A 26,242-nucleotide genomic window follows, 5' to 3' on the forward strand; every position below is an offset into this window, starting at 1 on the left:
ATCTTAAGGACTCCTTTTAGTATTTCGTGTAGAACATATCTGCTATTGATGAATTCTCTGTTTTTGTTTACCTGAGAATACATTAATTTTTTTCCATTTTTGAAGGATAGTCTTGCTGGTTATAGAATTCTTAGTTGACAGTCTTTTTCTTTTAGTACTTGGAATGTGGAATCCCATCGTCTTCTGGCCTCCATGGTCTTTCTTGAGAAATCAGCTTTTGATCTTATTGAGAATCTCTTGCACATGATGAGTGGCTTCTCTCTTGCTGCTTTAAGATCCTCCATTGGTCTTTGTCTTTCAACATTTTGATGATAATGTGGGTCTCTTTGAGCTTACCCTGCTTGGAATTTTTTGAGCTTCTTGGGTATGTAGATTAAAGTTTTTCATCAAGTTTGGGAAGCTTTTAGCCATTATTTTTCTATATAATCTTTTTGCTCCTTACTTTCCTCTCTTTCTGGTATCACATTATGCATATGTTCCTGTTTGATGGTGCACAAGTCTCTGAGACCCTGTTCATTTTTCCTTATCTTTTTATATCTTCTTTCTCAAACTGGATAATCTCAATTGATCTGCCTTCAGGTTCACTATTCTCTCTACTGCCTAGTTGTATCTGCTGTTGAACTTCTCTGGTGAATTTTTCATTTTACTTTTTATACTTTACAACTCAGATTTCTTTGGATTCCTTATTATTTTCTGTATCTGTATTAATATTCTATACTTGATGAGGCATTGTTTTCATACATCAGTTCTTTAGACACAGAGTATCCTTTAGTTTCTTGAATATATTTCAAATAACTTATTTAAAGTCTTTGTCTAGTGAGTCCAGTGTCTCAGCTTCCTCAGGGACAGTTTCTGTTGATCACTTTTTTCTTGTGTATGAACCATACTTCCATGTTTCTTTGCATATCACTTAATTTCTTTTTAAAACTAAAGATTTAGGGGCACCTGGGTGGCTCAGTCGGTTAAGTGTCTGCCTTTGGCTCGGGTCATGATCCCAGGGTCCTGCGATCGAGTCCTGCATCGGGCTCCCTGCTCAGTGGGGAGTCTGCTTCTCTCTCTCTTTCTCTTGCTTGCTCTCTCTCAAATAAATAAATAAAATCTTTAATAAAAAATAAAACTAGAGATTTAACTTAATGTGTCAACTGTGGAAATCAGATTCTCCTTCCTTCCAGTATTTTTTGTTTTCCTTTTTTATTTAGTGACTTTCCAAACTAATATTGTGAATTTTATTATGTGTTGTCACTGAAGTGCCTCCTGTTACCTTAGTGGTCAGCTAATGACTGGACAGCGATTTTATTGAATGCCTGCAAACTAAGTCCCTACCATGTTGGAAAAAGTCATTAAGACTCAGCCAGTTGGTTTACAACTGACTCTTTCCTTGGCCTTGCCTTTCCTTCTTGTGCTGAACCTGCAGGTCATCCCAAGGAGAGAGATCAGGACCTTCCCAGGTCTTTCCTGGGGTTCTGCATGGTGCTATGCACGCATGTAGCCTTCTAGATTCCCAGGAGTATGTCAGAGCTCTTCAAAGGGCTAATGGATATCTCATCCTCCCACTTCTCTTGCTGGCTTTTGATTAGACTGTTGTTTGCTTCACCATCTCGAACAGCTAAAACCTTATGTAATTGTCTCTAATTATTTTCTTTGAATACCCTCAGGGAAAAGGCATTTTGCACTGGATGAGCTCCAAGTCAGGCCAAATACAATCCTCTGGGAATGAGGTTTTGAAAGAACTCTACCCTTTTCTGCTTCCTCCAGTGGCCTCCAGCCTGCTGGTGTCCACTGTGGTTACAGCTGTTGGTTTTCAAGGCTCCTGCAGAGCTGGGAATGGTGGGCTGGAAAAGGACTCATTAAAACATCACAGAACTCACTGCTTGTAACAAGATTCAGCCAAGTTTTTAAAAATAAATGCTCCTTAGATCTCTGCAAACCTTTTGTTAATTTTCAGAGTTTTGAAAATGTTGATTCTGACAATCTTTACCAGCTTCTTTTTGCTTTTTTAGAGAAAAAAATTTGGGAGGTTCTTACTTGTCATTTTCACTGATATTACTCTTTATGTTTTTCTTTACACTATACCTAGATATATATTTAAGTGTAGCTGAATTAATAAGGAGTCCCTAAAAGCAGGGTGGTTCTTTTTTTTCCAGAAACTTTTCTGACCTTTTTTTGTACTTCTCTAATTTTATTTTAGGACTATGATGATGGATATGGCACTGCTTATGACGAACAGAGTTATGATTCCTATGATAACAGCTATAGCACCCCTGCCCAAAGGTAAGCATTGATCTCTGATTAGACCCTATTAACAGACACTTTTGCCCATCCACATATATACACTCTGGGATGATTGGACGGCGAGGGTACTGTGACTTGGCTTGCTTTGTTTCTTGTTTGTTTTAATTGAAGAAGCACTCTTGGTCCTACCAACTAGCATGTATTACTCCTCCAAATTTATTGTAGTGTTAAAGCAATGAGGCTTGAAAAATAAAAATTGAAATTTTTTTTTACTCTAAAAATTTAACTTAGTGTTCAATATATTCTGAGGAGGAACAGTGTCTACAAAGTCTGTGGCTATGCAAGTGCTGGGGCTTAGAATCACATCAGCAATGTGTAAATATCCTACACTGTAAGTGCCTGAGGTGGAAAGGCCCAGAAGTTTTTGTTTGGCATTCAGATAACGTTTCTGTGTCTTAGCAGCAGTGATCCTGTTTTCTAACAATGTCAGATTCCTATCTGTGAGTAATGAGGTGGCTCCAATTCATTTTCTAAAGAGGTATTTACCCAGAAATAAGTAAGTGTTATCAGAGGCAAAATAGAGCTTTCTAGTTACCTCTTGTGATAATATACCTTGATGTTCATTAATATATGAAATCAGTGTTTATTCCTGTGCAGAATGTTTTCTTAAATGTCTAGAAACCTCTTGCTTTATGTTTAAAATTCTAAGTGGAGGACAAAGGCAGACATATATACAAGACAAAATGTTGGCTTTATGAAGCATAAAAAAATAAGGTCTATGTGGTTGTTTTGATGAACTCATGTAGTTCCAGGTAACTTCGAACACGTAGTTATTCCTGAGCTCTGGTACTGAGGTTGGCAGGGATATGAAGTTCTTTCTTGTTTTTGGCTCATGTTAGATTTTTTTCTCCTATAACTTGTAACAGTTAAGAACCTTCAAACTTAGACTCTCAACGGGTCTTTTTGAGTGGGAGCCTGGACCACTGTGCTCCATCCTTGAGAGTGTTGGCACAGCCTAGGGGACTGGCGCTGATGGGTGCAAGCCAAGACTTTACATACGGTACCTGGTGTAAGCGTCGCGGCAACCGTATCAAGTGTGTGGCACCGTTCCCACTGTAGAGATGAAGGATTGAGGAATGTGCCAGAAGTCCCATGTGGAGTGTAAGCCTTTACTTACAGGTCTCATTTAATCTGAATGGTGACAGCAGGAGTCACTGTATCTCAGAGAAGTCAATGACCAGTCCAGAATGTGAGCCCAGACTCAGAAAGCTTGTAGCCTTTCCAGTTTAAGCTGTGATAACGATAATAATGATGATGGTGACATTATTAATATGATGGATCACAAGCACTCACTCCTTCAGTCATTTATTCCGCTTACATTTATTGAATGTCCGAGTGTGTTGGGCTCTGTGCTCAATGCTTGGAATACAAAGATTATTGAGACAAAGGCTCTTTCTTTGAAAAGCTCACGGGCTAGAAGGAAACAACAATAACAACAGCAGCAAAATACGCCAAAGCGATGTAATATGATCATCATTGTGAGAGGTCTGAGGAAAAATTCCGTATTTCCAGAAGAAGCCAGTGCTAAAGTCTGGTTGAGAATCCTGAGCACGTTTCACTGAGAAAGGGAAGCACGAGTGGGAGTCTCTCGGGTACGAACAGGGAAGGGCATTTCACAGAGCTGGAATAGCAGGGCATGGGGTTTGGAACAGTGAATGGTGTCTGGAACTGCACTTCCTCTGTAGAGCTGGGAGGTGTGCTGCACGGGAGGGGGGCAGGCCACACACTCCCTGCGGGCTGCTGAGGCTCGGTGCTGCAGCCAGCCAGCCATAGGGAGCCCCGAAGAGTTACACGCCAGGGACGGTGCGTTTTGGCTTGAATTCAGTGTCATTCCATGGCAGTGGAGGGGCTGGACTGACAGGTGGTGAGCCTAGAGGCAGAGACCAATTAAGAGGCTGGTACATTATAAGTCCTTTAAATGTCAGGGAAGACTCACTTAAAGAGACATCTTGCCTGACAGCCAGTCTGCCTTCTTTGAAGTGATCTTTTCAGTGTTGCAACTCACCACAACTGAAGGAGGGCAGAGAATTGTGTGAGAATTGCCCACGTTGACAAATGTAGAAGCCACTCTTTGTTAGGTATTCTGAGTAGTCATTTAATCCTCATGACCTGTGACATAAACATCAGTACTTTTCCAGAGGAAGGAAACTGTGATTTCCAAGAACTAGGGAACTTGTCTGGGATCCCGCAGCTTACAAGCAGAAGAGCAGGCTTTGCCCCGGGGTCCACGGCCGCACGCGTCCTCCCCGCAGCGCCTCAGGCACGACGGAGCAGCTGCCGTACTGTAAACGGGAGGGGAAGCAGCCGTACTGTGGGGTAGGATGAAAAGATGCTTTTATGCACTGTATGAGTTTGCTAGAGTCACTGTGACAAATTACCACAGTCCAGGTGGCTTAAGCCACAGAATTTTATTTCCTCCCAGTTAGAGAGGCTAGAAGTCCAAGGTCCAGGTGTTGGGGGATTTGCTGTTGTCTGGGGCTTCTTCCCTCGGCTCACAGATGGCCGCCGCCTCGCCGTGGCCTCACATGGTCTGTCCCCTGTGCATGCACATCCCTGGTATCTCCGTGTGTGTCCACGTTTCTTCTCCTCTGATGGTACCAGTCATATTGGATTAGGACCCACACAGGGCTTCACTTGAACTGAATCACCTCTCTGAGGGCCCTGTCTCCAACCACAGTGCCATTCAGACGTACCTGGGCTGGGGCTTCAACATACGCTTCGGGCAGGGGACACAGTCCAGCCCATAACATGCACATACCATAACACTGGCTTAAGCACAACACTCTGTGTCTCAGAATTAGAAAGGCAGTGTAAACCTGTTAGGATAGCAGACTTTCAGCTCCTCCCCAGGACCAGAGAGTGAGTACTAGCAAGGATCTTCAGCTGTCGTGCATTACTCTGTGCCTGGTCCTCTCGGTCCTCTCTCCCCTCTCAGCACGCCCTGAAATATTGCAAAACTCTGGTCTAAACATGTCATCCCTTTACATACAGGCTCAGGTGAAGTGGCTGATCCACACTCAGCAGACTGAGCAGTGGTCCAGACCCAGCTGGGCCCCACGGCATCCCCTTTGTCCTTTCTGCCATTGCCTCTCCATTCTCCTCTCATCATGGCTTTGATTTCAGTGCTGGCACGAATTCCTACTAGTATTTCCCATATACAGTATTCAAAAATCTAATACTTTTTTTTTTTAAGATTTTATTTATTTATTCGACAGAGAGAGAGCCAGCCAGCGAGAGAGGGAACACAAGCAGGGGGAGTGGGAGAGGAAGAAGCAGGCTCTCAGCGGAGGAGCCTGATGTGGGGCTCGATCCCAGATCGCCGGGATCACGCCCTGAGCCGAAGGCAGACGCTTAACCGCTGTGCCACCCAGGCGCCCCAAAATCTAATACTTTGTGATGCCTTAGAATCCCATAGGAATTAGGCCTCCATCCGAGCTGGAAGTGTTGCCTTGTCAGACTTGGGCTACCTTAATCAAACCTAAAATTTCATTTATGCTGTGTGTTAACGTTGTAGGCCACACTAATGAAATTAAGAGTCTTATTTTTCCAATTTTACATTAGATCCTTTCAGCAAATAGCATCCAGTGCCACTACTCTCAAGGAGCATACAGCCTCAGTGTTCACTAATAGATAATACCGTGTGACACTCAACAATCTGTGGTCTACAATTCCTTGATTTTGACACTTCGGGGTCTGTAAAATTAATTTCGTACTTCAGTAATTCTCTCAATCAGAATTCGAAAGCGCATTCTGTGCCGTAGTTGTCAGGTGCAGTATGACTGCAGGATTCTGTACCTGGTCTGCTCTGAGATGGCCGAGCTCTCCTGAAAATGTTCTGTGACGCATCACGGTGTGGAAGCACGGGCCTGAGCAGAGCTCCACCGGCACCGTCCACGCGGCAGCCGCTCGCTCGCGTGGCTGTGCAGACACACCGGAGTCCAAAACTCAGCATGAAATAAAGAAAATAAGATAAATATATTACTAAAATTAATTTTATCTGTTTCTTTTTCTTTTCTTCTTCTTTTTCTTCTTCTTCTTCTTCTTCTTCTTCTTCTTCTTCTTCTTCTTTTAAATGCGGCTGCTAGAGAACTTCACATTACAAATTGCTCTTGGATAATGCACTTAGAGACTCTGGCTCGCTCTCTCTCTGGCACAACGGCACGCTGGAGTGCCTCCAGATTAGGGCCCACGCCCTTGGGGAAAGCAAGTCAACTCACCGGGTGCAGAAAGAAAATTAGAGTGGGTCAACCCGTATTCATCCTTCTAAAATTTCCATTGCGATGCTTCTTGTGACGTGTAAACAGAACTTGTTGATACTCTAGTGCGCGTGTTACACAAAGACAGTCAACAGTTACAAGACCAGAAGTGTTTTCTTTCTGATACAAATGTGTTATCAAACCGTTCTGGAGATCTGCGCCACAGTGGGTAAGAGTCTGGCTGACCTGTATTTAGACCCCGCTTTAGTGTTTTCTGGTTATATGGCTTTGGGCAAGTTACTTGACCTCTCTAAGCCTCAGCTTGTAAAATGTATAACTCTGTTTCTTCTGTAGATGGTCAGCCTGAACGCTGAATGAGGCAGGAAAGCCCACACAGTCTGTGGGAGTTGTTGGGGGGGAGGGAGAAGGCGTGTCATCCACGGTGTCTTTTCTGTGAGAGAGTTAGGGCATTGTGCTGAGTAAATCCTAGTTCCTGCCCTCCTTCCCCAGGTCTCAGTTATTCTGCATCTCATCTCACATAGGAAAGGCACTAGAAAATCTGGAAGGGTTGTGTGAGTAAATGATTTACGGGGAAAATGAGAAGAGAGAGGGGACCTTTTGGAGGGCTACTCCCCCCTGGGATGGTCAGCTTCAGTATGTAACATAAACTGGGATTAGTAAACTGAGCGGCTATAATGTATTGAAAACAAAATGGAGCAAGACAGCAGGCTCATATGGCTGCCCGTTGGGTGTTGTCACCTGCTGTGCAAAAGGGTCCCTTTCAGTAATGACGCTTAGACTTTATAAGCTGGAATCATTTTATGACACTGGTTTGTTATAGACCTCTCAGGGGGTTTTACAAATTAGGAATTTTTTCTCCCAACTTTCAAATACCTTGTATTAAAATTAGAGTACAAATGAGAATCCCTGCAGAGTGATAGAAAATTCAGTATAGTTCAGCTACATTTCCCCATTGATTTTTGTAATGACCTTGATAGCGCTAATATTGTAGTGTAAAACACAGCATTGTTTCTCTAACTTCACGCGTTTAATGAGTAACAAGCTGTCAACACAATTACTGTGAAGAGAAGTATGGACTATTCTTTATAATATTGGAATTGTTCTAATATGCATTGACTCAAAAATAGTTATCGGTTGTTTTCTTTAGACACCCCTCCTGAATAGCAATGGTGAATAAAAAGAGCAGGTAATAGATGACCTCAGCCCTCAGGCACCTGCCCCTCCACTGATATGACTTGAGACTTCACAGAAGTCCTCACTTCAACTCTGAGAAACCACATTCTAGATTAAACAGAATCCGTTCTCTATTGGATGTTTCATTTCTAGTCCTGAAACACCTGCAGCTGTATGACACGATGACCATAGTTAATAACACTGTATTGAATTCGGGAAGTTTGCTGGGAAAGTAGATTGCAGGTGCTCTTACACACAAGAAGGTAACTATGTGGGGAGAAAATATATTGAGGTTTAATGTAATAATCATCTTGCTATAAATTTGTAAATCAAGTCATCACGTTTACAACCTTTTATATAACTTTTATTAAAATTATCACAGTATCTTAGTTCGTGTGCCTAGTAATTGTAAATTCTCAAAGGAGTATTTGATTCCTATTGCGATCATAAAAACAACAAAAAGGGTTTCAAAAACAGTGTTAATACCCCGAGCATAGGTGGCTGGCTGTGTGGTAAGAATAGTGAGTTTCCGGGTGACTTTAGTACGACATTCCAGTTTCCCAGGAGCTTTGTGGTTTGACCGTACTTTACATATTTCATCCCATCCTCCAAAATCTCTGTGAAAGCACTTAGAATTTCTGAAAAAAACAGGAATTAGGAATAATAGCTGCCAGTGTGGGAGGATCTATTGAGTCTAGCACTCAGCATTTTTGTTCTGTACATACAGTATCCCTGGTTTCCACAGTGGCCCTCCATGGTGAGTGTCCCACACACAGAAGTTGAGGACAGCAATGTTTAGCAACTTTCCCAAGAATACGTAGCTGAGAAGTACCGGAGCCAGGTTTTTGTCTGATGCCAAGCACCATTATCCAGCTGAGAAAAATTTTTTAAAACGTAAAATCATATTAACTTGTTTTTGTAAAACAACACCTAAGCCCCTTTATCCAGATAGGCGGGGTGAGGGAAGCTGCCAGAGCCGTGAGTACTCTTGGTTTGTTTTCAAATACCAAATCCAAGGAAAGCAATGAGACAAAAACTAACGTTGCCACATGCCTGCCGCCTCGTTGCTGTTGCTTCGAGGCAGCTTTAGGATCATGTGTGCAGCAACGCCTTCCCAAGGGCCGGCTACGGAGGTCGGAAGAGGATTTGGAATTTTCACTTTAGAAACGACCTGTTGTTTAACTTAAGTTGTATCCATGTAAACATCAGTAAAGCTGTTTCTCAGAAGATAATCGCTGTGCGTGTGGTGTCATGGTTGCCCGTCTAGGACTTTTAAAAGCAGGACTGGTTTGGCGTGGGTTAAGAGTTTGCTCACTCTGCCTTGAGAGGTATACTTTCACCTCGCCCGCTCCTCTGGGCTCTTGTCTACTTGCTGCAGTTACCGACGATGCCTCCTGGCGCAAACTAAGTGTAAGCTGTCGACAAACGTGTCCAGTCTGAATTGTGTAGACATTGGCCAAAAGCAGAGATATGAACCCAAATTACACCGTAAATGCATAAATTCTTTAATTCTCAGCCAAAGACTCTAGTAAGAAAGAAGGGAGAGAGGGCTATCGTAAAAAGGTGAAGGCATCACCTAGAAGGGAAGGGGGAAGGAACGAGCAGGCTGAAGTGCTGGCAGGAACGAGAACTGCTCTGATGATGGTCATTACGCGCTGAGCGCCCACTGCAGAGCGTTGGTTACACTCCGGGGTGTGTGTGTGGGGGGGCGGGGTCTGTCTCCTCTGATACTAGCTTTAACCTTAACAGGTGGAAATGATCATCCCCGTTTTATTCTTGAGAACACCGAGACCAGAGAAAGATTTAATAAGTGGTCCAACTTACCCCCTTGGTGACATTTGATTTCAGAACATTTTCTTTCTGTTATGAGTGTTTTTCCAAAAGTATACATACCACGGATGCTTCACAACACGATTTCAGATGGCACACAGGCAGACCTTTTTTCCTACAGTTCTAATGATAGATTTTAAAGTCACGGGGAAAATAGCATGTCAAGCACATGATTTCATGAATATTGCTGTAATTCAGGTGTACGTTGAAGTGAAAACGAAGTCAATACAGAGAGTAATGTGAAGTCACTGGTAGGATGAGCGGTGCACATGGGCGACCGAAGTCCTGCGAGCCGTCTGGGAGGGACTGCAGTGTGGCCATCAGCGCACTCCGCGTTTGTTTACTGGGTCCTGGCCCGCTGGGGTGTGCCGTTGCTGAGACGGCGGGGCGGTCAGTGGACCGGCGCCAGGATCGGGCCTCCCTTGGGGTTACTAAACTCGATACTTTGACTGTATTGAAAGCAAGCCCACAGGGGGGTACGCTCCACATGTCCAGGGCCAGGTTCTTCTACTTGTGGCCTCCAAGCTGAGCAGAAGAACCGGAGCTTGGGCTTGAAGAGAGCCGGCGCGAAGCCTGACTTGTCAGCTACGTGCCTTTGGTCAGGCTCACACTCTCCGAGCCTCAGCTTCCTCAGTCGTAAGAGTCAAGCCTGAGATGGGACGGTGGTTCTCACGGATAAAACCCCTCCTGTGCTGACCGCTCGGAATCTTCGTGCGTGACCTCGATGCGTACGCGGGAGCACAGGCCTGGGGCAGACGCGGGCGGGCGGCCGTAAATCACCTGCCGCTGTCAGTTCGCTCTTTCGCGTTCTTGAGAATGCACGAGATTGATCACGGAGGAATTGCAGAATAATGGCAGGATGTGAAAACAGAGTCCACCGGGGAGATGTACTACATCATTTGGATTTAGCGCTGCCATCTGCTCAACAGCGTTGAGAAGACTAACGCGGTGCTTATGATCAGCCATTCAGAGCCGCCGCAGGTGCTGCGGAGCGCACGCACGGGGAGTCGCTGCCGAGATGCGGGGTGTGCGACAGGGCTTCCGTAAAGTTGGGGTGTTGCTCACCAGACCCCGATTTTAAACCTTCACTATGACACGTGAAGGTCTGTTAGATCAAACTACCTGCTCTGACGCTACCCATGTTTCCTTTCGTCATGTCTCACACATCCTTAAAATGTATTTTTATTGATTTTTAGAAGAATTTTCCAGACAAATCCTGTATGGATTTAGTTATTTTGGGATGTGATTGAGTTTAAAAGACTGTGGACTATAAAGCCAGGTGCACCTGGGTTTGAACCCCAGCCCCATCACTTCCTTAGCTGCATGATTTTGGCCGCATTACTTAACTTATTCCAGTCTTTTCTCATCTGTGAAACGATGACAATATCTGACTTACGAGATTGTGATTAGATGGAAAGGCAGCTGTGATGTAAACAGCAGTTCAGTCAGCTAGCTAACGTTGCACAGACTGAGCACCCCACACGGCGCCCTTTACAGCCTTAGGGCAGTGGGTGGCTATTATTATCCCATTTTATAGATGAGGAAACGGAGGCACAGACTTTGTGCGACATGGGAAATAAGTGCTGGGGCTGGCCTGGGAGCCCTGATGGTCTGAGCACGCTGCTCTGCTGCCTCTCTGTGCACCTGTTAGGAGTACAGTCTCTGCATCTAGAAACTTGTTCAGCCTTTTTCTGAGGAAGACTGCAGTCAGTAAAATCCCAACAAATTAACAATCTGAATAAAATTATACATGTCATTTTGATTCCCCATTTGCGAAATAGAGAGGTGTTGAAGGCTTCATTTAATTTAGATTGTTTGGAATCAGAACATGTTTGGAAGCACAGACTTGAGGTCAAAGCTTGAAGTTACTTGGGAAGGATGATTTATAATAGAGAATGTCAGGGTGCTTGCATTTCTCAGAATCTAGTCAAACCTCATTTACCGGACTTACGACTTTAGAGGCTGACATAATTCAGACATGGTAGAGATTGGATTTTTCCCCTCTATTTGTCATCATGAAGGGATATGTTCCTTTCGGAAAGTAATTTACAAGTGTTCATCAAGAGCCTCAAAAGTGTTTGTAAACTTTGACTCGGTATTTGCACAGCAAATGCCTGAACTTACTATATACAGTGAGTGTCTGACAGTGTGAGCGAGTATGTTTAAAAGCTCTTTAAAAAGAATAAACAGTTTTGGAAAGAGATACGACAGTTAGATATAAGGAAAGAGACCTATCTGTATCACCTTGGCCAAAGTAACAGAGATGAAACGGTACCTTTATGAAGGCCAAGTCAGGACTTGGTCGGTGAGGGTGGGGGGCCAGTGGATCTGAATCCCGGCTCGGCGCCGGCAGGCGGTACAGCTGAGGCCCTGTTACTGGACATGCCCTCCAGGTTCCACATCTGGAAACCGCGGGCTATAGTAGCAGTAAGCACCTCGTAGGATGGTTACCGAGTTAAATGAGTTAATAGACACAAAGCTCTTTGAACAATTCTGACACATTGTAAATGCCGTCGATAGCCATCATTACTTCAATTATCTAAAATCCTGGGGGCTAAGAGTCTTAGATTCCGAATTTTTGAATTTGGGAAGACAGTATGGTTACATACCATATGTTCTACAATTCCAGCAGAGTCTGCTTGTGCTTCTCCAGGGTAGTGGTTACCCCTTGGATCATTTGAAGTTTATGATTAAGGAAAATGTGATTACAGAGGGGTGAAAAGCATGTATGGCAAATTGAAAAACAAGATTTCTGAAGAGGGACATGGTGTTCAGCCTTGGCAGTTTGTAATCTTACCAATATAACAATATTGTTAGTGCTAGCAATTAATTTTTAAACAGGATGGACTAAAGGATTGGGAGAGGACCATCCCATCCAGTAGGAGCCATTATGGTAGCCAGGCCACTCTTGATTTGGCCCCGATTTTTATCTGTAGCCTCACGTCGGGTCACCCACCGATGGTCTAACCTTATATTGAATTGTGGGTAATTCACTCAATACTCACGAAGTAGATGTCAAAGCATGAAGTATGAGAGTAAATTTATTCCTTCGTGGCTCCTTCAATTATTTTCTTCACACATACCTTTTAAAGACATTGTGATTATATATTTCTATAAAAATTACATGCATTTCTTTAAAGACTTTTCCAAGATGGCACAAACAGGGTAACTTGCTTTTCTTTACATTTTCATCCTTGCCAAATTGCTTGCAGTGGAGTGGCGGTTCCTTGAATCTGTGGTTTTGCCATCTAGCAGCCTTCTCCGACCCGCTCTTCATGGCACATCCCCTGTCCAGCACTAGGCTGGTCTTCTGTGTTTTCAAAATACTCTCATCGTCTCCATTCTCCAGTAGTACCTACCAGACTACTGAGAATCTGTCTCCTTGTTATATAGAGAGGCTCTCCGTAGCGGGGACCCTTTGTATTCGTCTTTATGTTCCCCATACCTCCTGCAATACCAGTCAGAGAAGTGATCTGTCTGTGATTTTCAGTTTAATGGATAAGATTTAAGAAGTCTATATCTGTTTTAAAAGTTTCTTTACTGGAAACACAGTAAAAAGTCTGATAGCATTGAAAGTCTCCTGTGAGAATGCATGTCGTCCTCACTCTGGCTGTTTAGAAGTATCACTGAAACAGCCTTAAAACAAACAAACAAACAAAAAAAACAAGCAAAAACAAAGTAGGTGCCCAAACCAATCTTCTGTTTGTTATTTTTAATCTGAATTTTGGTGTAGCACAGCTATCGGAAAGTTTTTAAACTCTACAGATAATTTCGATGGGCTGCCAACATTGGGAACGATCCTTCTGGACTAGTAAGCGTTATCTGATGAGGTGTTATGTATAAAGCCCTTCTCGCAGTGCCTAGCAGGTAGTTGCTAAGTCAATGTTTGTTTCCCAAAGAAATGCAGTATTGGAATTTCTATAGAGTCTTCCACTCTTTCGTTCGGCAAACAATTATTGAGTACTTACTGTGTTCCTAGAAGTATCCCAGGAGCTTAATAAGTATCCATGAACAAAAAAGGTAAAGATCATGCCCTTGTAGTACTTAAATTCTAGTGCTGCTCCTGTGTCACTATGACAGCCGTGCTCAGCTTCATGGAGGAGGTGATCAAAGACTTGAAGGAGAGAACAGAGTTGGCCCGAGAGCACATCTATGGGACCAGCCGTCTGTACAAAAGACCTCTGAGCGGTCTGTCTGGTGTCTTCTGGCATCCTTAATGTCCATTGTCTTCCATTTGAGTTTGTAATTTTAAATTTTTTAAAAGGAAACTTCAAATTTCCCTTTGGAATAAGATATTTTTGAATAATTTGGAACAAAATGTTTCAACTGTCCAAGAATATATTGCAGTAATTCTTCCTGTCTGTTAGTCTCAGTATGATTGAAGGAGCTTGCAGACTTAAAACTATGAAGATACAGGAGACTGTTGCCTTGGCCTGTGACAGCTTTGGTTTGCAGGATGATGGCTCTCAAAAATACCCACATCCTCATCCCCAGGACCTGTGGTTATGTTCCCTTACATGACAGAAGGGACTTTATGGATGGGATTAAGGATCTTGAGATGATGGGGAGATTATCCCTCATGATCGTAATTGCAAATTCCTTTACCAAAATATATTAGCAAATCAAAAATCAGTTACTTTATCATGACCAAATAGAGTTTCTCTCGGCAATGCAAGATTTATATAATACATGAAACTAAATCAGTGTAATTCACCACATTAACTAACGGAGAAGAATCATGTGATCATTTCCATAAATGCAGGAAAAAATTTGACAAAATTTAACATATACTGATGATTAATAACAAATAGAGGTCTGAGCAAACTGGAAATATGGGACAGTTTTCCCCAGCTTGATAGAAGACATCTGCGAGAACACACACATACACACACACACACACACACACACACACACACACCCTCAAGCTAACATCATTCTTCACTGAAACATTCCATACGTTCCTGCGAAGAGGGGGGACAGAGCAGGTTTGCCCACACTCCACTTGCACTCAGCATTGTGCTCAGAGGCCTGATTTGTGCAGGAAGGTGAGCGAAAAGGAGCAATAGGCATACAGATGGAAAAGGAGGAAGTAAACTGTCTTTAGTCACTGATAACATGATCAGGTAGTTGGAAATCCTAAGGCACCCACTAAAAAAACTACTCAGACTAATCAGTCAGTTTGCCAGTTGTGATGCAGTCAGTATACAAGTCCTGTATTTCCACGGACTAGCAGTTAGCAAGTGGAAGACAACCCCCAGAGAGACCGTGTGCAATAGCGTCAAAAAACATAAAATACTTAGGGATCACTTTTGGTAAATTTACAAAGTTGTGTGATGTCACCATAATCCCATTTGGGAACTTTTTTTTTTTCTTTTTCATCACTGCAATGAATTCCAACTCTTATAATTAATCCCTTTGGTGGCCCCAGCCCCATCCCACCACTAATCTCATTTTGTTTTTATAGATTTCCCTTTTCTGAGCATTTCATTTAGATGTAACCAAAATATAAGATTTTTTACATCGGTATTTTTCACTTAGCATTATGTTTTAGAGGTCCATCCGCATCATAGCATTTATCGGTATTTTATTCCTGTTTTATTACCAAATGGTGTTCCATTTATGGATATACTGCATTTTGTTTATACTTTTACTAGGTGACCAATACTGTTGTTTTCACTTCTTAGCTCTCACGAGCGACGCTTCTGTGAACATTTATGTGCACATGTGTGGAGCTTGTGTTTTCGTGGGTAGATATCTAGGAGCAGAATTGCTGACTCAAGTGGTAATTTTATGTTTGACTTTTTAAGAAACTACCCAACTGTTTTTTCAAAGTGATTCTACCATTTTAAATTTCTACCAGTGATGTGTGAGGATTCTTAAGGATAATTATAACAAAAATGTGCAAGATCTCTTTACTGACAACTGTTACTAAAACATTGGTTATAGAAAGTAGTGAAGGCCAAACTAAACGGCAATGCATAGCCCACGTTTTTGCATTGGAAGACTCAATATTGATAAGACGTTGATTCTCCCTGAAATTATCTGTAAATTCAGTACAATTACAATAAAAACCCCTACAAGTTTGTTTGTTTGTTTTCGTTTGGTTTGGGTTTTGTTTGTTTTGGGGGGTTTTGTTTGTTTGTTTCTTTTTGGTACAAGATGATGAGGTGGTTCTGAAATAAAAGAAATTCAGAGGACCTAAAATAGCTAAAGTAGTCTTAATAATGAAGAACGGGTTAGGAATACTGACTTTTCCAATGTATAAAACCCCGGTAGTGAAGCCATTGTGGTACTGTGGAAGGGTGGAGGAAAGGCCAGTGAATATCCAGAAATGGACCCACACAGAATTGCTTTCAAGGGCAGCAAATTAATTCAGTGGGTAAAGAATTGTCTTTTCAGTAAGTAATGCTATAACAATTAGAGATGTGTGTAGGTGGGGATAGCTTTGATTTCACACACACACACACACACACACACACACACACCCCTCACACCATTTACAAAGGTTAATTTGAGATGGTTCGAGATTACAGGTTAAAGTTAAATTTATAAAGCTTGTAGAAGAAAATATTGAAACAATAGAAATCAAGAACAGATTTAGAAATTTGACTTTATAAAATTTCAAACATATTCTAATCAGAGGACATCATTAGAAAATAAATAAATAAGCCACAGTCAGGAAAACATCTTTGCAACACATACATCTGACAAAGTACTTTTTTCTATACGAAATAAACTGTGCAACTCATCAAGAAAAACATAACCCAATTTTGTAATAGGCGAAAACCTAGACCAGAAATTTCACAAAAGTGTGTATTCAAGTGGCCATGAAGAATATGCAAAAATGCTCAGAGTCACGGGTCATCAAGGAAATGCAAGTGCAGATTAAAAGCTCAGTGAGAGACCACCACACTGGCACTAGAATGGTTAAAGTAAAAATCACTGAGCGTCAAGTGTTGACAAGGTTGTAGGGCAACTGGAACTCATACAGCACAAGGATGAGAAGTTTGGCAGTTTCTTTAAAAACTGAACATATTTGTACCCTATATACCCGTAATTCTACTCCTAGTAATTTTATCCCAGAGAAATAAGAATATGTATCCAGAAAAAGCTTTATGTAACAATGTTCAGAGTGACGTTATTTATGAGAGCCAGGACCTGGAAACAGCCCAGATGCCCTTCCACGGAGGAATAAACTGTAATGTGTTCAGACCATGGAACGCTGCTGAGCAGTGAAAATGAAGGGAATCATGGCACCTGCAGTAACATCGATGAAACTAAGAATACTTGTAAAAAATACTTGCTGCAAAGCTGCCAGTCTGAGTTGGTGTTTAGTCGTCATCTACTTAACCGTCGCTGATAATAGATGGCCATTTTACCGGGCATCTGGCATACCAGAAGGGGGAGAAGGAAGCAAGCCAGTGGAACGGTCCAGTGAAGGGCACTGAGTTGGTGTGTGCTGGTAATAAGTAGTCCTCAGCGAGGCTCAGGCCTCGAGTGCCTCAGGAAGGTGCAGAAAGTGTCCAGAGAAAGATCGGTAGAGGCCAGTTTGTGGCAGACCCAAATACCAGGCTCAAGGATTTTACACGATTTTTTGACCCTTTTAGACCAAGGTGTTCTGCACACCCTCCACCACCATGCCGGTCCAAGCTCACCTCCTCCTTCTTGCTTCTAGAATACCCGTAGCCTCCATGCGGTTTGCCCCACCTCCACTTGCAACCATTTTCCTGTCATTTCTCCGTACTGCAGCTGAATGATTTTTTTTCAAGTGCTGTAATTATATTTTCTCATGATATTAAGCAATTTTCCTTCATAACTACAATTTTATATTGAAGTAATTTCTCTGATCAATGTCTGTATGCTTGACGTTTTTTCACTGTCATAACCCGCCCCCCTCCCAGTGCCTAGCACAGCACCTGAAACAGAAAATGCTCAGTAAATATTTATTGACTAAAATGGGGAGGTAGAGAATTTAACTTCACGTCAGTAATTTTAAAACAGAGTAAGTATTTGATTTGAACTTCTTAATGTTGGATTTGAATTTAAATATAATTGTTATGTGTAGTGTACTTGAAATCATCTTAATTCTACATATTGAAGAGTGAGACTGAATAATTTGATATGCACATTGATGCAAGTTCGTGTCTACCAGCTTCTCCAGAAACGCTGAAAGCCATTTGCTAGTCCTACGTTGTCTCACAAGGATGCTGACAATCCCATAAAAAGTCAGATGAGGTTCCTTCCACACTCACACACATGATATTTCTCATGCATAGATATTGCTGATCACAGTCAAATTTCCTTAAAAGTAATAGATAATGGCTTTGATATCCCACTATCAAGTATATCCGAAATCTCTTCCAAAATACAGCTCCATAGAGCAGATGGGAGCACTGGCTGCAAAAACAAATTCAAGATCCCACGAACAATTCCATTAACAAATGATTCCATGAAATACTGTAAACTGCTCATAAAATGTGGATGGGCCATTTCGAATGCGGTGGAAAGAGCCAGAAGAACCAGTACTGAAAGATGATGTGCTTGGCACACGGTGTAGTTGGACATGGTCCTCACGGATGCAGGGAAATAGGCTGATAAACCCAATCTTCATTTTGTTCTCTGTCCAAAAAAATCATCTTATATTTTTTAAACTTGTAGATACATATTTCATTCTTTTGAAATTACTTCTCAGCAACCTTCCCAACCTCATCGTCACGTGGGGACCCATCCCTGACCCTCTGCCTTCGCAGGGCTCCCCCCAAAACCCCATCTGTTGTGACAGTTACGTTCCATCATATTCCGATAGACAATCTTGATGCTTCATACGGAGAAGTCTCATTAAATTTTCTTGGGACATCTAGTGCTGATGTACATAATTGATAACAATTTTTATATCTTTTGCCAGAAAAATGTTATAAAAAACGGATCTGTTTCCTTGTGTTTTTTCATAAGAAATCTTAGCTCTAAATGTTAGTGTTTCTGAGAAATTAATTCATTGTTGCAGTTAACAGCTATAGTACAAATACTGAAGTGTGAGTCAAAAGACAGGTCTAACTCTGAATCCCAGCTCTGTCATCTGTTGTGTGAATTGAGCAAGCCAACAGGAAGCCTTATGAAACCTTATATTTAATTAATAAAGTGAGTGGACAAAATAGTACTTACCTTTTGGAAAGGTAAATAAGGCTATGAAATTGTGGAGTACTGTGCAAACAGAGGGAAACTATTAGCTGTTGGATTATTTTTTTTGTTGTTGTTAGATTTGTATCACTGAAGGTGAGGTCCTCTCTTTCTAAGCAGAAGTAAATTATATAACATCAAAACAAGAACCCTGAGAAAAACAATACTTGTTTTAGAAAGAACCTCTGCTTTAATAATATCAGTAACGACTGTGCTGGAGGTATGTACGTACTTCATGATTTTCTATGAACCTCACAACAATCTTAAGAAAGATTTAGTTTTTTGGGTTTTTTTTTTTTTTTAAGATTTGATTTATTTGAGAGAGAGAGCGAGAGAAAGCACAAACAGGGAGAGGGACAGAGGGAGAGGAAGAGACTCCCCACTGAGCAGGGAGCCCGAGGTGGGACTCGATCCCAGGATCATGACTTGAGCTGAAGGTAGATACTTAACCAACCGAGCCACCCCAGTGCCCCTTGAAAGATTTAGTTTTAAAACTTGTCTCCAAATGAGAAAATTGGATTAACTTTGCCTCAGTTTACACACACAGTAAATGCTGGAGCCTGGCTTCTGATAATATTCAAAGCCTCGTTCGTAACGATTAACTCTAGGCCCTCTTCCAAAATGGTGACAGTAAGATAAGAAACCTGCTTAAAAATGAAAGTGTGAGTCTCTAAAGTAACGGTAGCAGCGCGTGGACATCGCGGCACCCTGGCCGTCTGTGGGGTGGGAAACAGGCACATGACATCCCCGAGACTTGGGCGCATGCACGACTCAGGGGTGTTGGAGGAAGAAAAAAGGCACAATGCGAACTAAAGATACTCTTGTAAACAAATTCTTTCCTTTTTCCTCTTTCCTTTTTCTTGGAATCTAATAAAAATTCAGTTTTTTTTAATTATCGAGAACCGTCTGCAACCTTTCAAGCAGGGTTTTGATAGGAAGAGGTGGCATAACAGAGGGGTTTGATGTTCCAATAAGAAAGCCTAGCTGGATACTTCTGCATCAGAATAAGAGATACTCAACATCCCTTATTTCAGAATGCAGTGCTCTATCTTTTAGGACTGGGAGGAGCTCTGAATTACCCACAAACCCAAACAAAGGAGAGGTTTCTTTTCTCTCATGTAAGAAGGGAAGCAGCTGCAGACTTTTGGGACACGTCTTTATGGTTACTAATTACCCAGGCCTCTCCCTTCCTTTTCCCCCACCCTGTGTGCTAAGGCTCCTCCCAGTCTGGAGATGGCTGTTGGGGTTCCACCCATCGTAGGGATTTGGGCAGAGAGGAGGAGGACGAAGAGGAGAGCGCCGTACCTCCTGGCTGGGTCAGCCTTCTGTTAGGAAACTTACCACTAGCACCTCACCCCCGGTCTTGCAAGGAGTCTTTTGGTGGGAAAGAAAGGAAACGTGTGTGCGAAACAGACAACAAATGCCTATTGACCCTTACCTTTTAGCAAATAAATTAGGGTTTTGTTCTCTGAGGCTTTTTTCTTTCTTCTGAGACATAATGTACATAGAGCAAAGCACATAAATTCACACCTATCTGGAGCATCTGGTTCTGTGACTACTTATCTGTGTACGCTCATGCAACTAGGGGGCCATGTCCGGCACCCCAGAGACTCTCTGGCTTTTTTGCTTTTGGCTCTGGGATAGCTAATCCCCATCATCTCAGAATTACATGGCTTTTTTTACAAAAAAGTACTCAAACGTATTTCCTATTTTTCCAAGAATATAGTGAGACAATTGTTGGAGAGTGGTGAAAAGCAAGTGGTGTGGAAAGAGTCTGTCTGGGGGGTGATGACACTAGCTAGACTTACTCCTGACTCCATGGCACTCTAGGCACGTGACTTTAGAGAAGTCACTTCCTGTCTCTGTTTGGCTACTTCCTCATTACCAAGCCAGACAGAATGTTGCTGTTCTGCTTGGAACGCCTTTCTCCTTCTCCTTGGCTGGCTCTTCTCTCAGGTGCTGAGGTCAACTTAGACCTTTCTTCCTCTAGGAAGCATGCTCATGTCCCCCAAGACTGATTCAGGCACCCCACCTCTGAGTTCCTTTAGAGCTTTGGGTGTCTCATTTATCACATTATTCCCTGATTTGCACACTAGACCAAACGGATTTTATCACAAAACCCAAATCTCAGGGCGCCTGAGTGGCTCAGTCGGTTAAGCATCTGCCTTCCACTCAGGTCATGATCCTGGTCATGATCCCAGAGTCCCAGGATCAAGCCCCATGTTGGGATCCCTGCTCAGCGGGGAGTCTGCTTCACCCTCTCCTTCTGCCCCTTCCCCTGCTCCTTCTCTCTCTCACTCACTCTCTCACAAATAAGTAATTAAATAAATAAAATCTTTAAAAAAAAAAAATCTTTCTCACTGCTGCATCCCCAGTGTCCGGGACATTGTTGATGTTTCATAAATATCTGCTGAACAAATGTTCAGTGAAGGTGGTACCTGGAATCTCATGAATCTCTAACTAAGATCATCTGTTTTGGGAGATAACAAGTAAGAGTTTCTTCTTCTTCTTCTTCTTCTTTTTTTTAAGATTTATTTATTTATTTATTCGACCGAGACAGCCAGCGAGAGAGGGAACACAAGCAGGGGGAGTGGGAGAGGAAGCAGCAGGCTCCCAGCAGAGGAGCCTGATGTGGGGCTCCATCCCAGAATGCCAGGATCACGCCCTGAGCCGAAGGCAGACGCTTAACGACTGAGCCACCCAGGCGCCCCAGTACGTGTTTCTTCTTAAATGGAGGAAAAGTGTTACTGTTTTTAACCTAAACTTTTTAAACAGAGATAATGCCCAATTGCAAATTGGTTCTAAAGATGAAAGGTCATTTCTAGGGAGTACCTAGCACAGTATTATGGCTCACAGTAGGCATTTGGTAAATGTTGTCTGTTATTACTGTTAGATTAAATCTTTGTGGGTCTGGCCACCCGAAAGCGAGCATCGGCCAGTCGTGGTTGTTGAAGTAGGTCCTTAAGTCAGGCTTGCCAAGCACTTCGAGGGCATTGGGTTCCTGGCCGCTTTGTCTGTGCAAATCTGTCTTCCTGAGCCTTCTTACACGGAAGGTGGGACTCTGCAGCAGCTCCGTAGAGAACAGAATGAAAGAAAAGGATTCTGAGTGTCTCACGAGAGTTTAAGGTTAAACATAAAACAAGTACTTTCTGGCAGGCCTGTTCCAGTGTGTTACTGTGGCAAGTTATTCAGGCTTCATTTCTGGAAGTCTTTGAAAGTAGAGAGAGAATCATTTCTCTCAGATGATTAAGACAATTTAGCCTGAAGGCAGGGGATGGGCCACAGGATCTCTCAAGGTCGATGTCTTCCCTTTGATTCAGCGAAGTACCTCTAAGTTCCTGTACTTTGTAGTGAGGGCAAATTTAGAAGTATTTCACAGTGGAGAAGTGGAAGATCACCTACAAATGGCAAACTCAGTCTCCGATTTTGGGCAAACCTGTGTTAACATTTAAAATCTTTTTATTTGACAAAGTAATTGTTACATCTGAAATGAGGCTTTGCAAATGTAATTACAACAATAGGGTTAAGAATAATAGTTACCATTTATTTTGTACTGACGAAGTGGCAAGCCAGTGAAAGGTGCTTTGTGGGCATGAGCTGACTTAATTATTCCTCATCCATTACCACGCTCTCCGCAGAGACCCAGCTGCTCTGTCCCTTCCTGAGCGGAAGCTGCGAGCCACACACTTCACTCATTCCCTCCTTCAGCGTTTTTATTGAGCACCTTTTTATTTTCAGACACTTCCAGAAGCTGAAACTCAATAAGCTACCTGCCCAGGGTGACACTGCTTCTAAATGCGAGGACAGGATTCAAAACCCGGGGAACCTTTTTAATCCAAAATCTGCACTCCCTGCATTTGCCTGTGATCCCTAAGTGGTCTCTTCATCTCAGGGTCTTAAGTACCTTTTGTGATGACAACTCCAGATTTCTGTCTCCAGTGCAGCCCTGCCTGCTGACCCGTGGCTTTCCCTTCCCAGAGCTCAGAGAGGCTCTCACACCTGGCGTGTCCCAGGCCTGCCTCCTGAGCACCCTGCCCCAGCACAGTTAATGGGAAACTTCCAGTAACTTTCCATCTCACTTGAGGTATCAAACAGAAACCGAAGGCTTTCTGTGGCCTGAATGACCATGTGATCCGCCTTCTCCTCGACTGTTGGACCCCCTCCCCACCCAGGCCCGCTGCACCAGCCGCACTGCCCTTCTGGCCCCCAAACGGACCAAGAATGTGCCCACCTTCTACGCCTGATGGCCCCCCAGCCTGGGATCCTGTCCCCTCAGGTTGCACCTCCTTCATGGCCTTCAAGACAGTACTCACAGAACACCGTGTTCCAGAGGGTTCTCGGACTAGGCTGTGAAGTAACAGCTCCAGTCCAGGCCTTTCTGTGTGACTGTTGTCGTTCTCACCGTGTTTCGAGACAAACTGTTTATTGTCCGTCCCTCCCAGTGTAATATAAGCTTTATGAAAGTAGTGATTTTTTTTTTAATTGAATGCATGAGTGAATGAAGGAAAGCGTGCCTGAAGTGCTTGGCTCACGGCGTTTGCTTCAGAAATGGCTGCACGTGGCAGAGCCAAGACCCGAGAGCCGGAAGTTGGGAACCGGAAGTCGCCTGCTGGGCGCGTGGCAGGTGCAGCGGGGCCTTCCCTCCCTGCCTGTGCGCCTGCGTGCTTCCAGCGGGGTGGGCCTCTGAGCCCAGCAGCGACAAGACTTGCGCTAGGTTAGGTGAATGTATGCTTCTTATAGAATTTATGGAAATGTAAACTATTGTTAATGTCACAGTAAAATTCAGATTGTAATAGCCTCAGTTTCACAAAATAAGGTGACTAATGCATATTTAAATACAACTGGTTTCATTGATTTTTTTAAACGATTAATTTATTAAAGAAGAAAAAGCTCTGTTTTCTCATCTGTCATTTTAAAATCCTGTTTTGTCTCTGAGGGGCACCAGGGTGGCTCAGTCAGTTGAGTGTCTGACTCTTGGTTTCGGCTCAGGTCGTGATCTGGGGGTCATGGGATCTGGGGAGTCTCCTGTTGGGCTCCATGCTCAGCAGGGTGCCTGAGGTTCTAGCTCTCTCCCCTCTCCCATCCCCCTGCTCACTCTCTCTCTCTCAAATAAATCTTTAAAATTCTATTTTGCTTCTGAAAACAATAGGAGGTAAATATTCAGTCACAATTTTTAAAATATGTTTATGGTGTATGTATTTGGTATCAACCCACTTTTAAAATAGGATTCCATTGTAAACTGAAATTTGTTAACTCTTGTTTGAATAGGGAGCAGGAATAATTCCCTACAATGTTTAAGCCTCATTTTCCACTTACTCTTTTTATCAAATCTTACTTCTGAGCTTAAGAAACATGGTAAAATTATTTTTAAAGATTTATTTATTTGAGAGAGAGAGAGACAGAGCACGCACATGTGTGCAAATCGGGGAGGGGCTGATGAAGAGGGAAAGAAGCAGACTCCATGCTGATTGAGCATGGAGCCTGAGATAAGCTTCGATCTTAAGACCCTTCGATCATGACCTGAGCTAAAACCAAGATTCCAACACTTAACCGACTGAGCCATCCAGGCGTCTAGCAAAATCATTTCTTAAATCTGCCTTTGTTTTCCCTTCCCTGTCAGCCTTGTGATGGACTGAGCAATGGAATGTCTGACAGTCAGGTTAATGATGTCAACTCTGAAAGGTCTAGAATTCCAAAAATCAGACCTTAAATTTTTGTGCTAATAGAATTACTGAACCTTCCTCTCTGAGAAAGAAGGATTCCCTGATTAAACTATAAATTATATCTGGCCATTTAAATTAGATATTTAAATATTCCAGTTATGGGAAAATGTGTATAATTTTTAATTCCTAAAGAGAATTATTTATGTCAGATCTCAGCATATGTTTCTGTTTTCTTACATTCTAGGCACTAGAAAGTGACATGTACCAGTGAGGGGATTGAAACTGCCTTGTGTTAAAACTGTGCCTGATGGGTCTGGGGGCATCTGCATATCTTCCTTGCTTATAAGAAGTTTTAGTTTCCCCTGACTCTCTTGCCTCTCTGCCCCGGAAGACCTGGGTTTTTAATCCTGGTATGTGTGAGATCTGGGGCCAGGCAGTTGTGACATTGAGCTCTGTCCACTGGACTAGTTCTGTGACTGAGCCCTTCCTCCCCCATCATGACATGGACAGTGAGATGTTTTTCCAGATTAAAAAAATCATTCTTCAGGCAAGTGTATGATAGTAACTCTGCCTTCCTCAGACTTCCTGCGGACGAGAATTCCATGCCTGTGGTTACAGGTTTTGGTCTCAAGTCTCCTTTATACTTTATAGTCTCAAAAATTAGGAAGGGCCACAAAGTGGTTTGGTATGGGTGGTTTGTATTTGTTAGCATTTACCATATTTGCTATTAAAACAGAAACATTTAAAAATGGTTATTAATCATGAAATATATAACAGTAGTCAACCCATTGCATGTTAACACTAAATAATCTATTTTTATGGAAAATCACTATTTTCCAAGACAAAAAAAAAATTAGTAAGAATTGTGGCATTGTTTTGCAAATCTCTTTGCAAATCTCTTTAATATCTGGCTTAACAGAAGCTAGCTAGATTCTTATATCTGCCTCTGTATTCAGTCTGATGTGATATATTGTTTTGGTTGAAGTAGTTGCAACAACAAATATGTAGTTGGAAAAGAGAAAAGTGTTTTGACAGCTTTTCGCATAATTGTGGATATTCTTTGATACCCCACCAAAACTTGGCAGGTGGTAGTTTCTTAAAGGTTAGTTGGAATGTGGATTCTGAAACCATGTCGATAAACTTTTCATACTCAGTTACGTTAAAATACCTTGGTCCATTTTACACTTGGTGGATTTGGAAACATCATGCATGGGTTATTTTAAAAATACTGGTTCCCTGAGTTGTGCATATTTTCACAACGCTGTGACACATTTCCTTGGGCAGTATCAAGAAATCATATTCGTTATTACCACCACCAGTCTCAACAGAGAAGTCTTTAAGTATTGGCTTGCTGTCCATTTACAGGGCTAAATATTAATTTTTTTCAAATTTGTAGTTTATATCTGCAAGCTTGAATTTTATCATTAGTAACAAATACTGTCATTTTTTCTTGAAGTGACAGGCTCACTTCATTTTTGAGAACACATCTGCTACATTTGTAAGTCTGCATAACCATGGTCTGTCTGCGCTTCATTCCTGCAAGTAGAAAGGGGCGCTGTGAGCAGAGCCTGAACTCAGCCCACACTGCAGCCAGCAGCAGAGCTCCCGTAAGACACTTCCGTATCATCATGCAGAATCATGAAAAGGCGTGGACTTAACAGTTGAGATTTTTTTAAATTAGTAATTCTTACTGCTTCATCAAGACATTTTTAAATGAAAGTACTTTTCTTAATTTAACTGCTAGTATAGTTTGGTGCCACTGCCTTGGTTCTTGCTAAGGCACTGACAGTTTACCTACCGCGTTGCTTGAAATGTGAGCACAGTGAAAGAGATGAAGAGCATCAGCTTTTTCTTGCAATAGTAGTTTGACTTGTATTTTGCACTAGTAGT

The 26,242-nt window shown here is 42.5% G+C and overlaps 1 protein-coding gene across 3 annotated transcripts in view; it reads left to right on the forward strand.

Moving 5' to 3' along the window:
• KHDRBS3 (KH RNA binding domain containing, signal transduction associated 3) overlaps positions 1 to 26,242 on the forward strand; it is a 185,546-nt gene that overhangs the window by 140,322 nt on the left and 18,982 nt on the right. For all 3 annotated transcript variants that reach the window (XR_008957876.1, XM_057308077.1, XM_026495373.4), the window contains one exon: positions 2,189 to 2,271. Coding sequence is in view for 2 of the 3 variants with exons in the window: in XM_057308077.1 (XP_057164060.1) it covers positions 2,189 to 2,271 (83 nt within the window). In the remaining variant the exon portion in view is untranslated. The remainder of the gene's footprint in view (positions 1 to 2,188; positions 2,272 to 26,242) is intronic.

The sequence above is a fragment of the Ursus arctos genome, unplaced genomic scaffold (genome assembly GCF_023065955.2).
Source record: "Ursus arctos isolate Adak ecotype North America unplaced genomic scaffold, UrsArc2.0 scaffold_6, whole genome shotgun sequence".
In the NCBI taxonomy this organism is placed as follows: Eukaryota; Metazoa; Chordata; class Mammalia; order Carnivora; family Ursidae; genus Ursus; species Ursus arctos.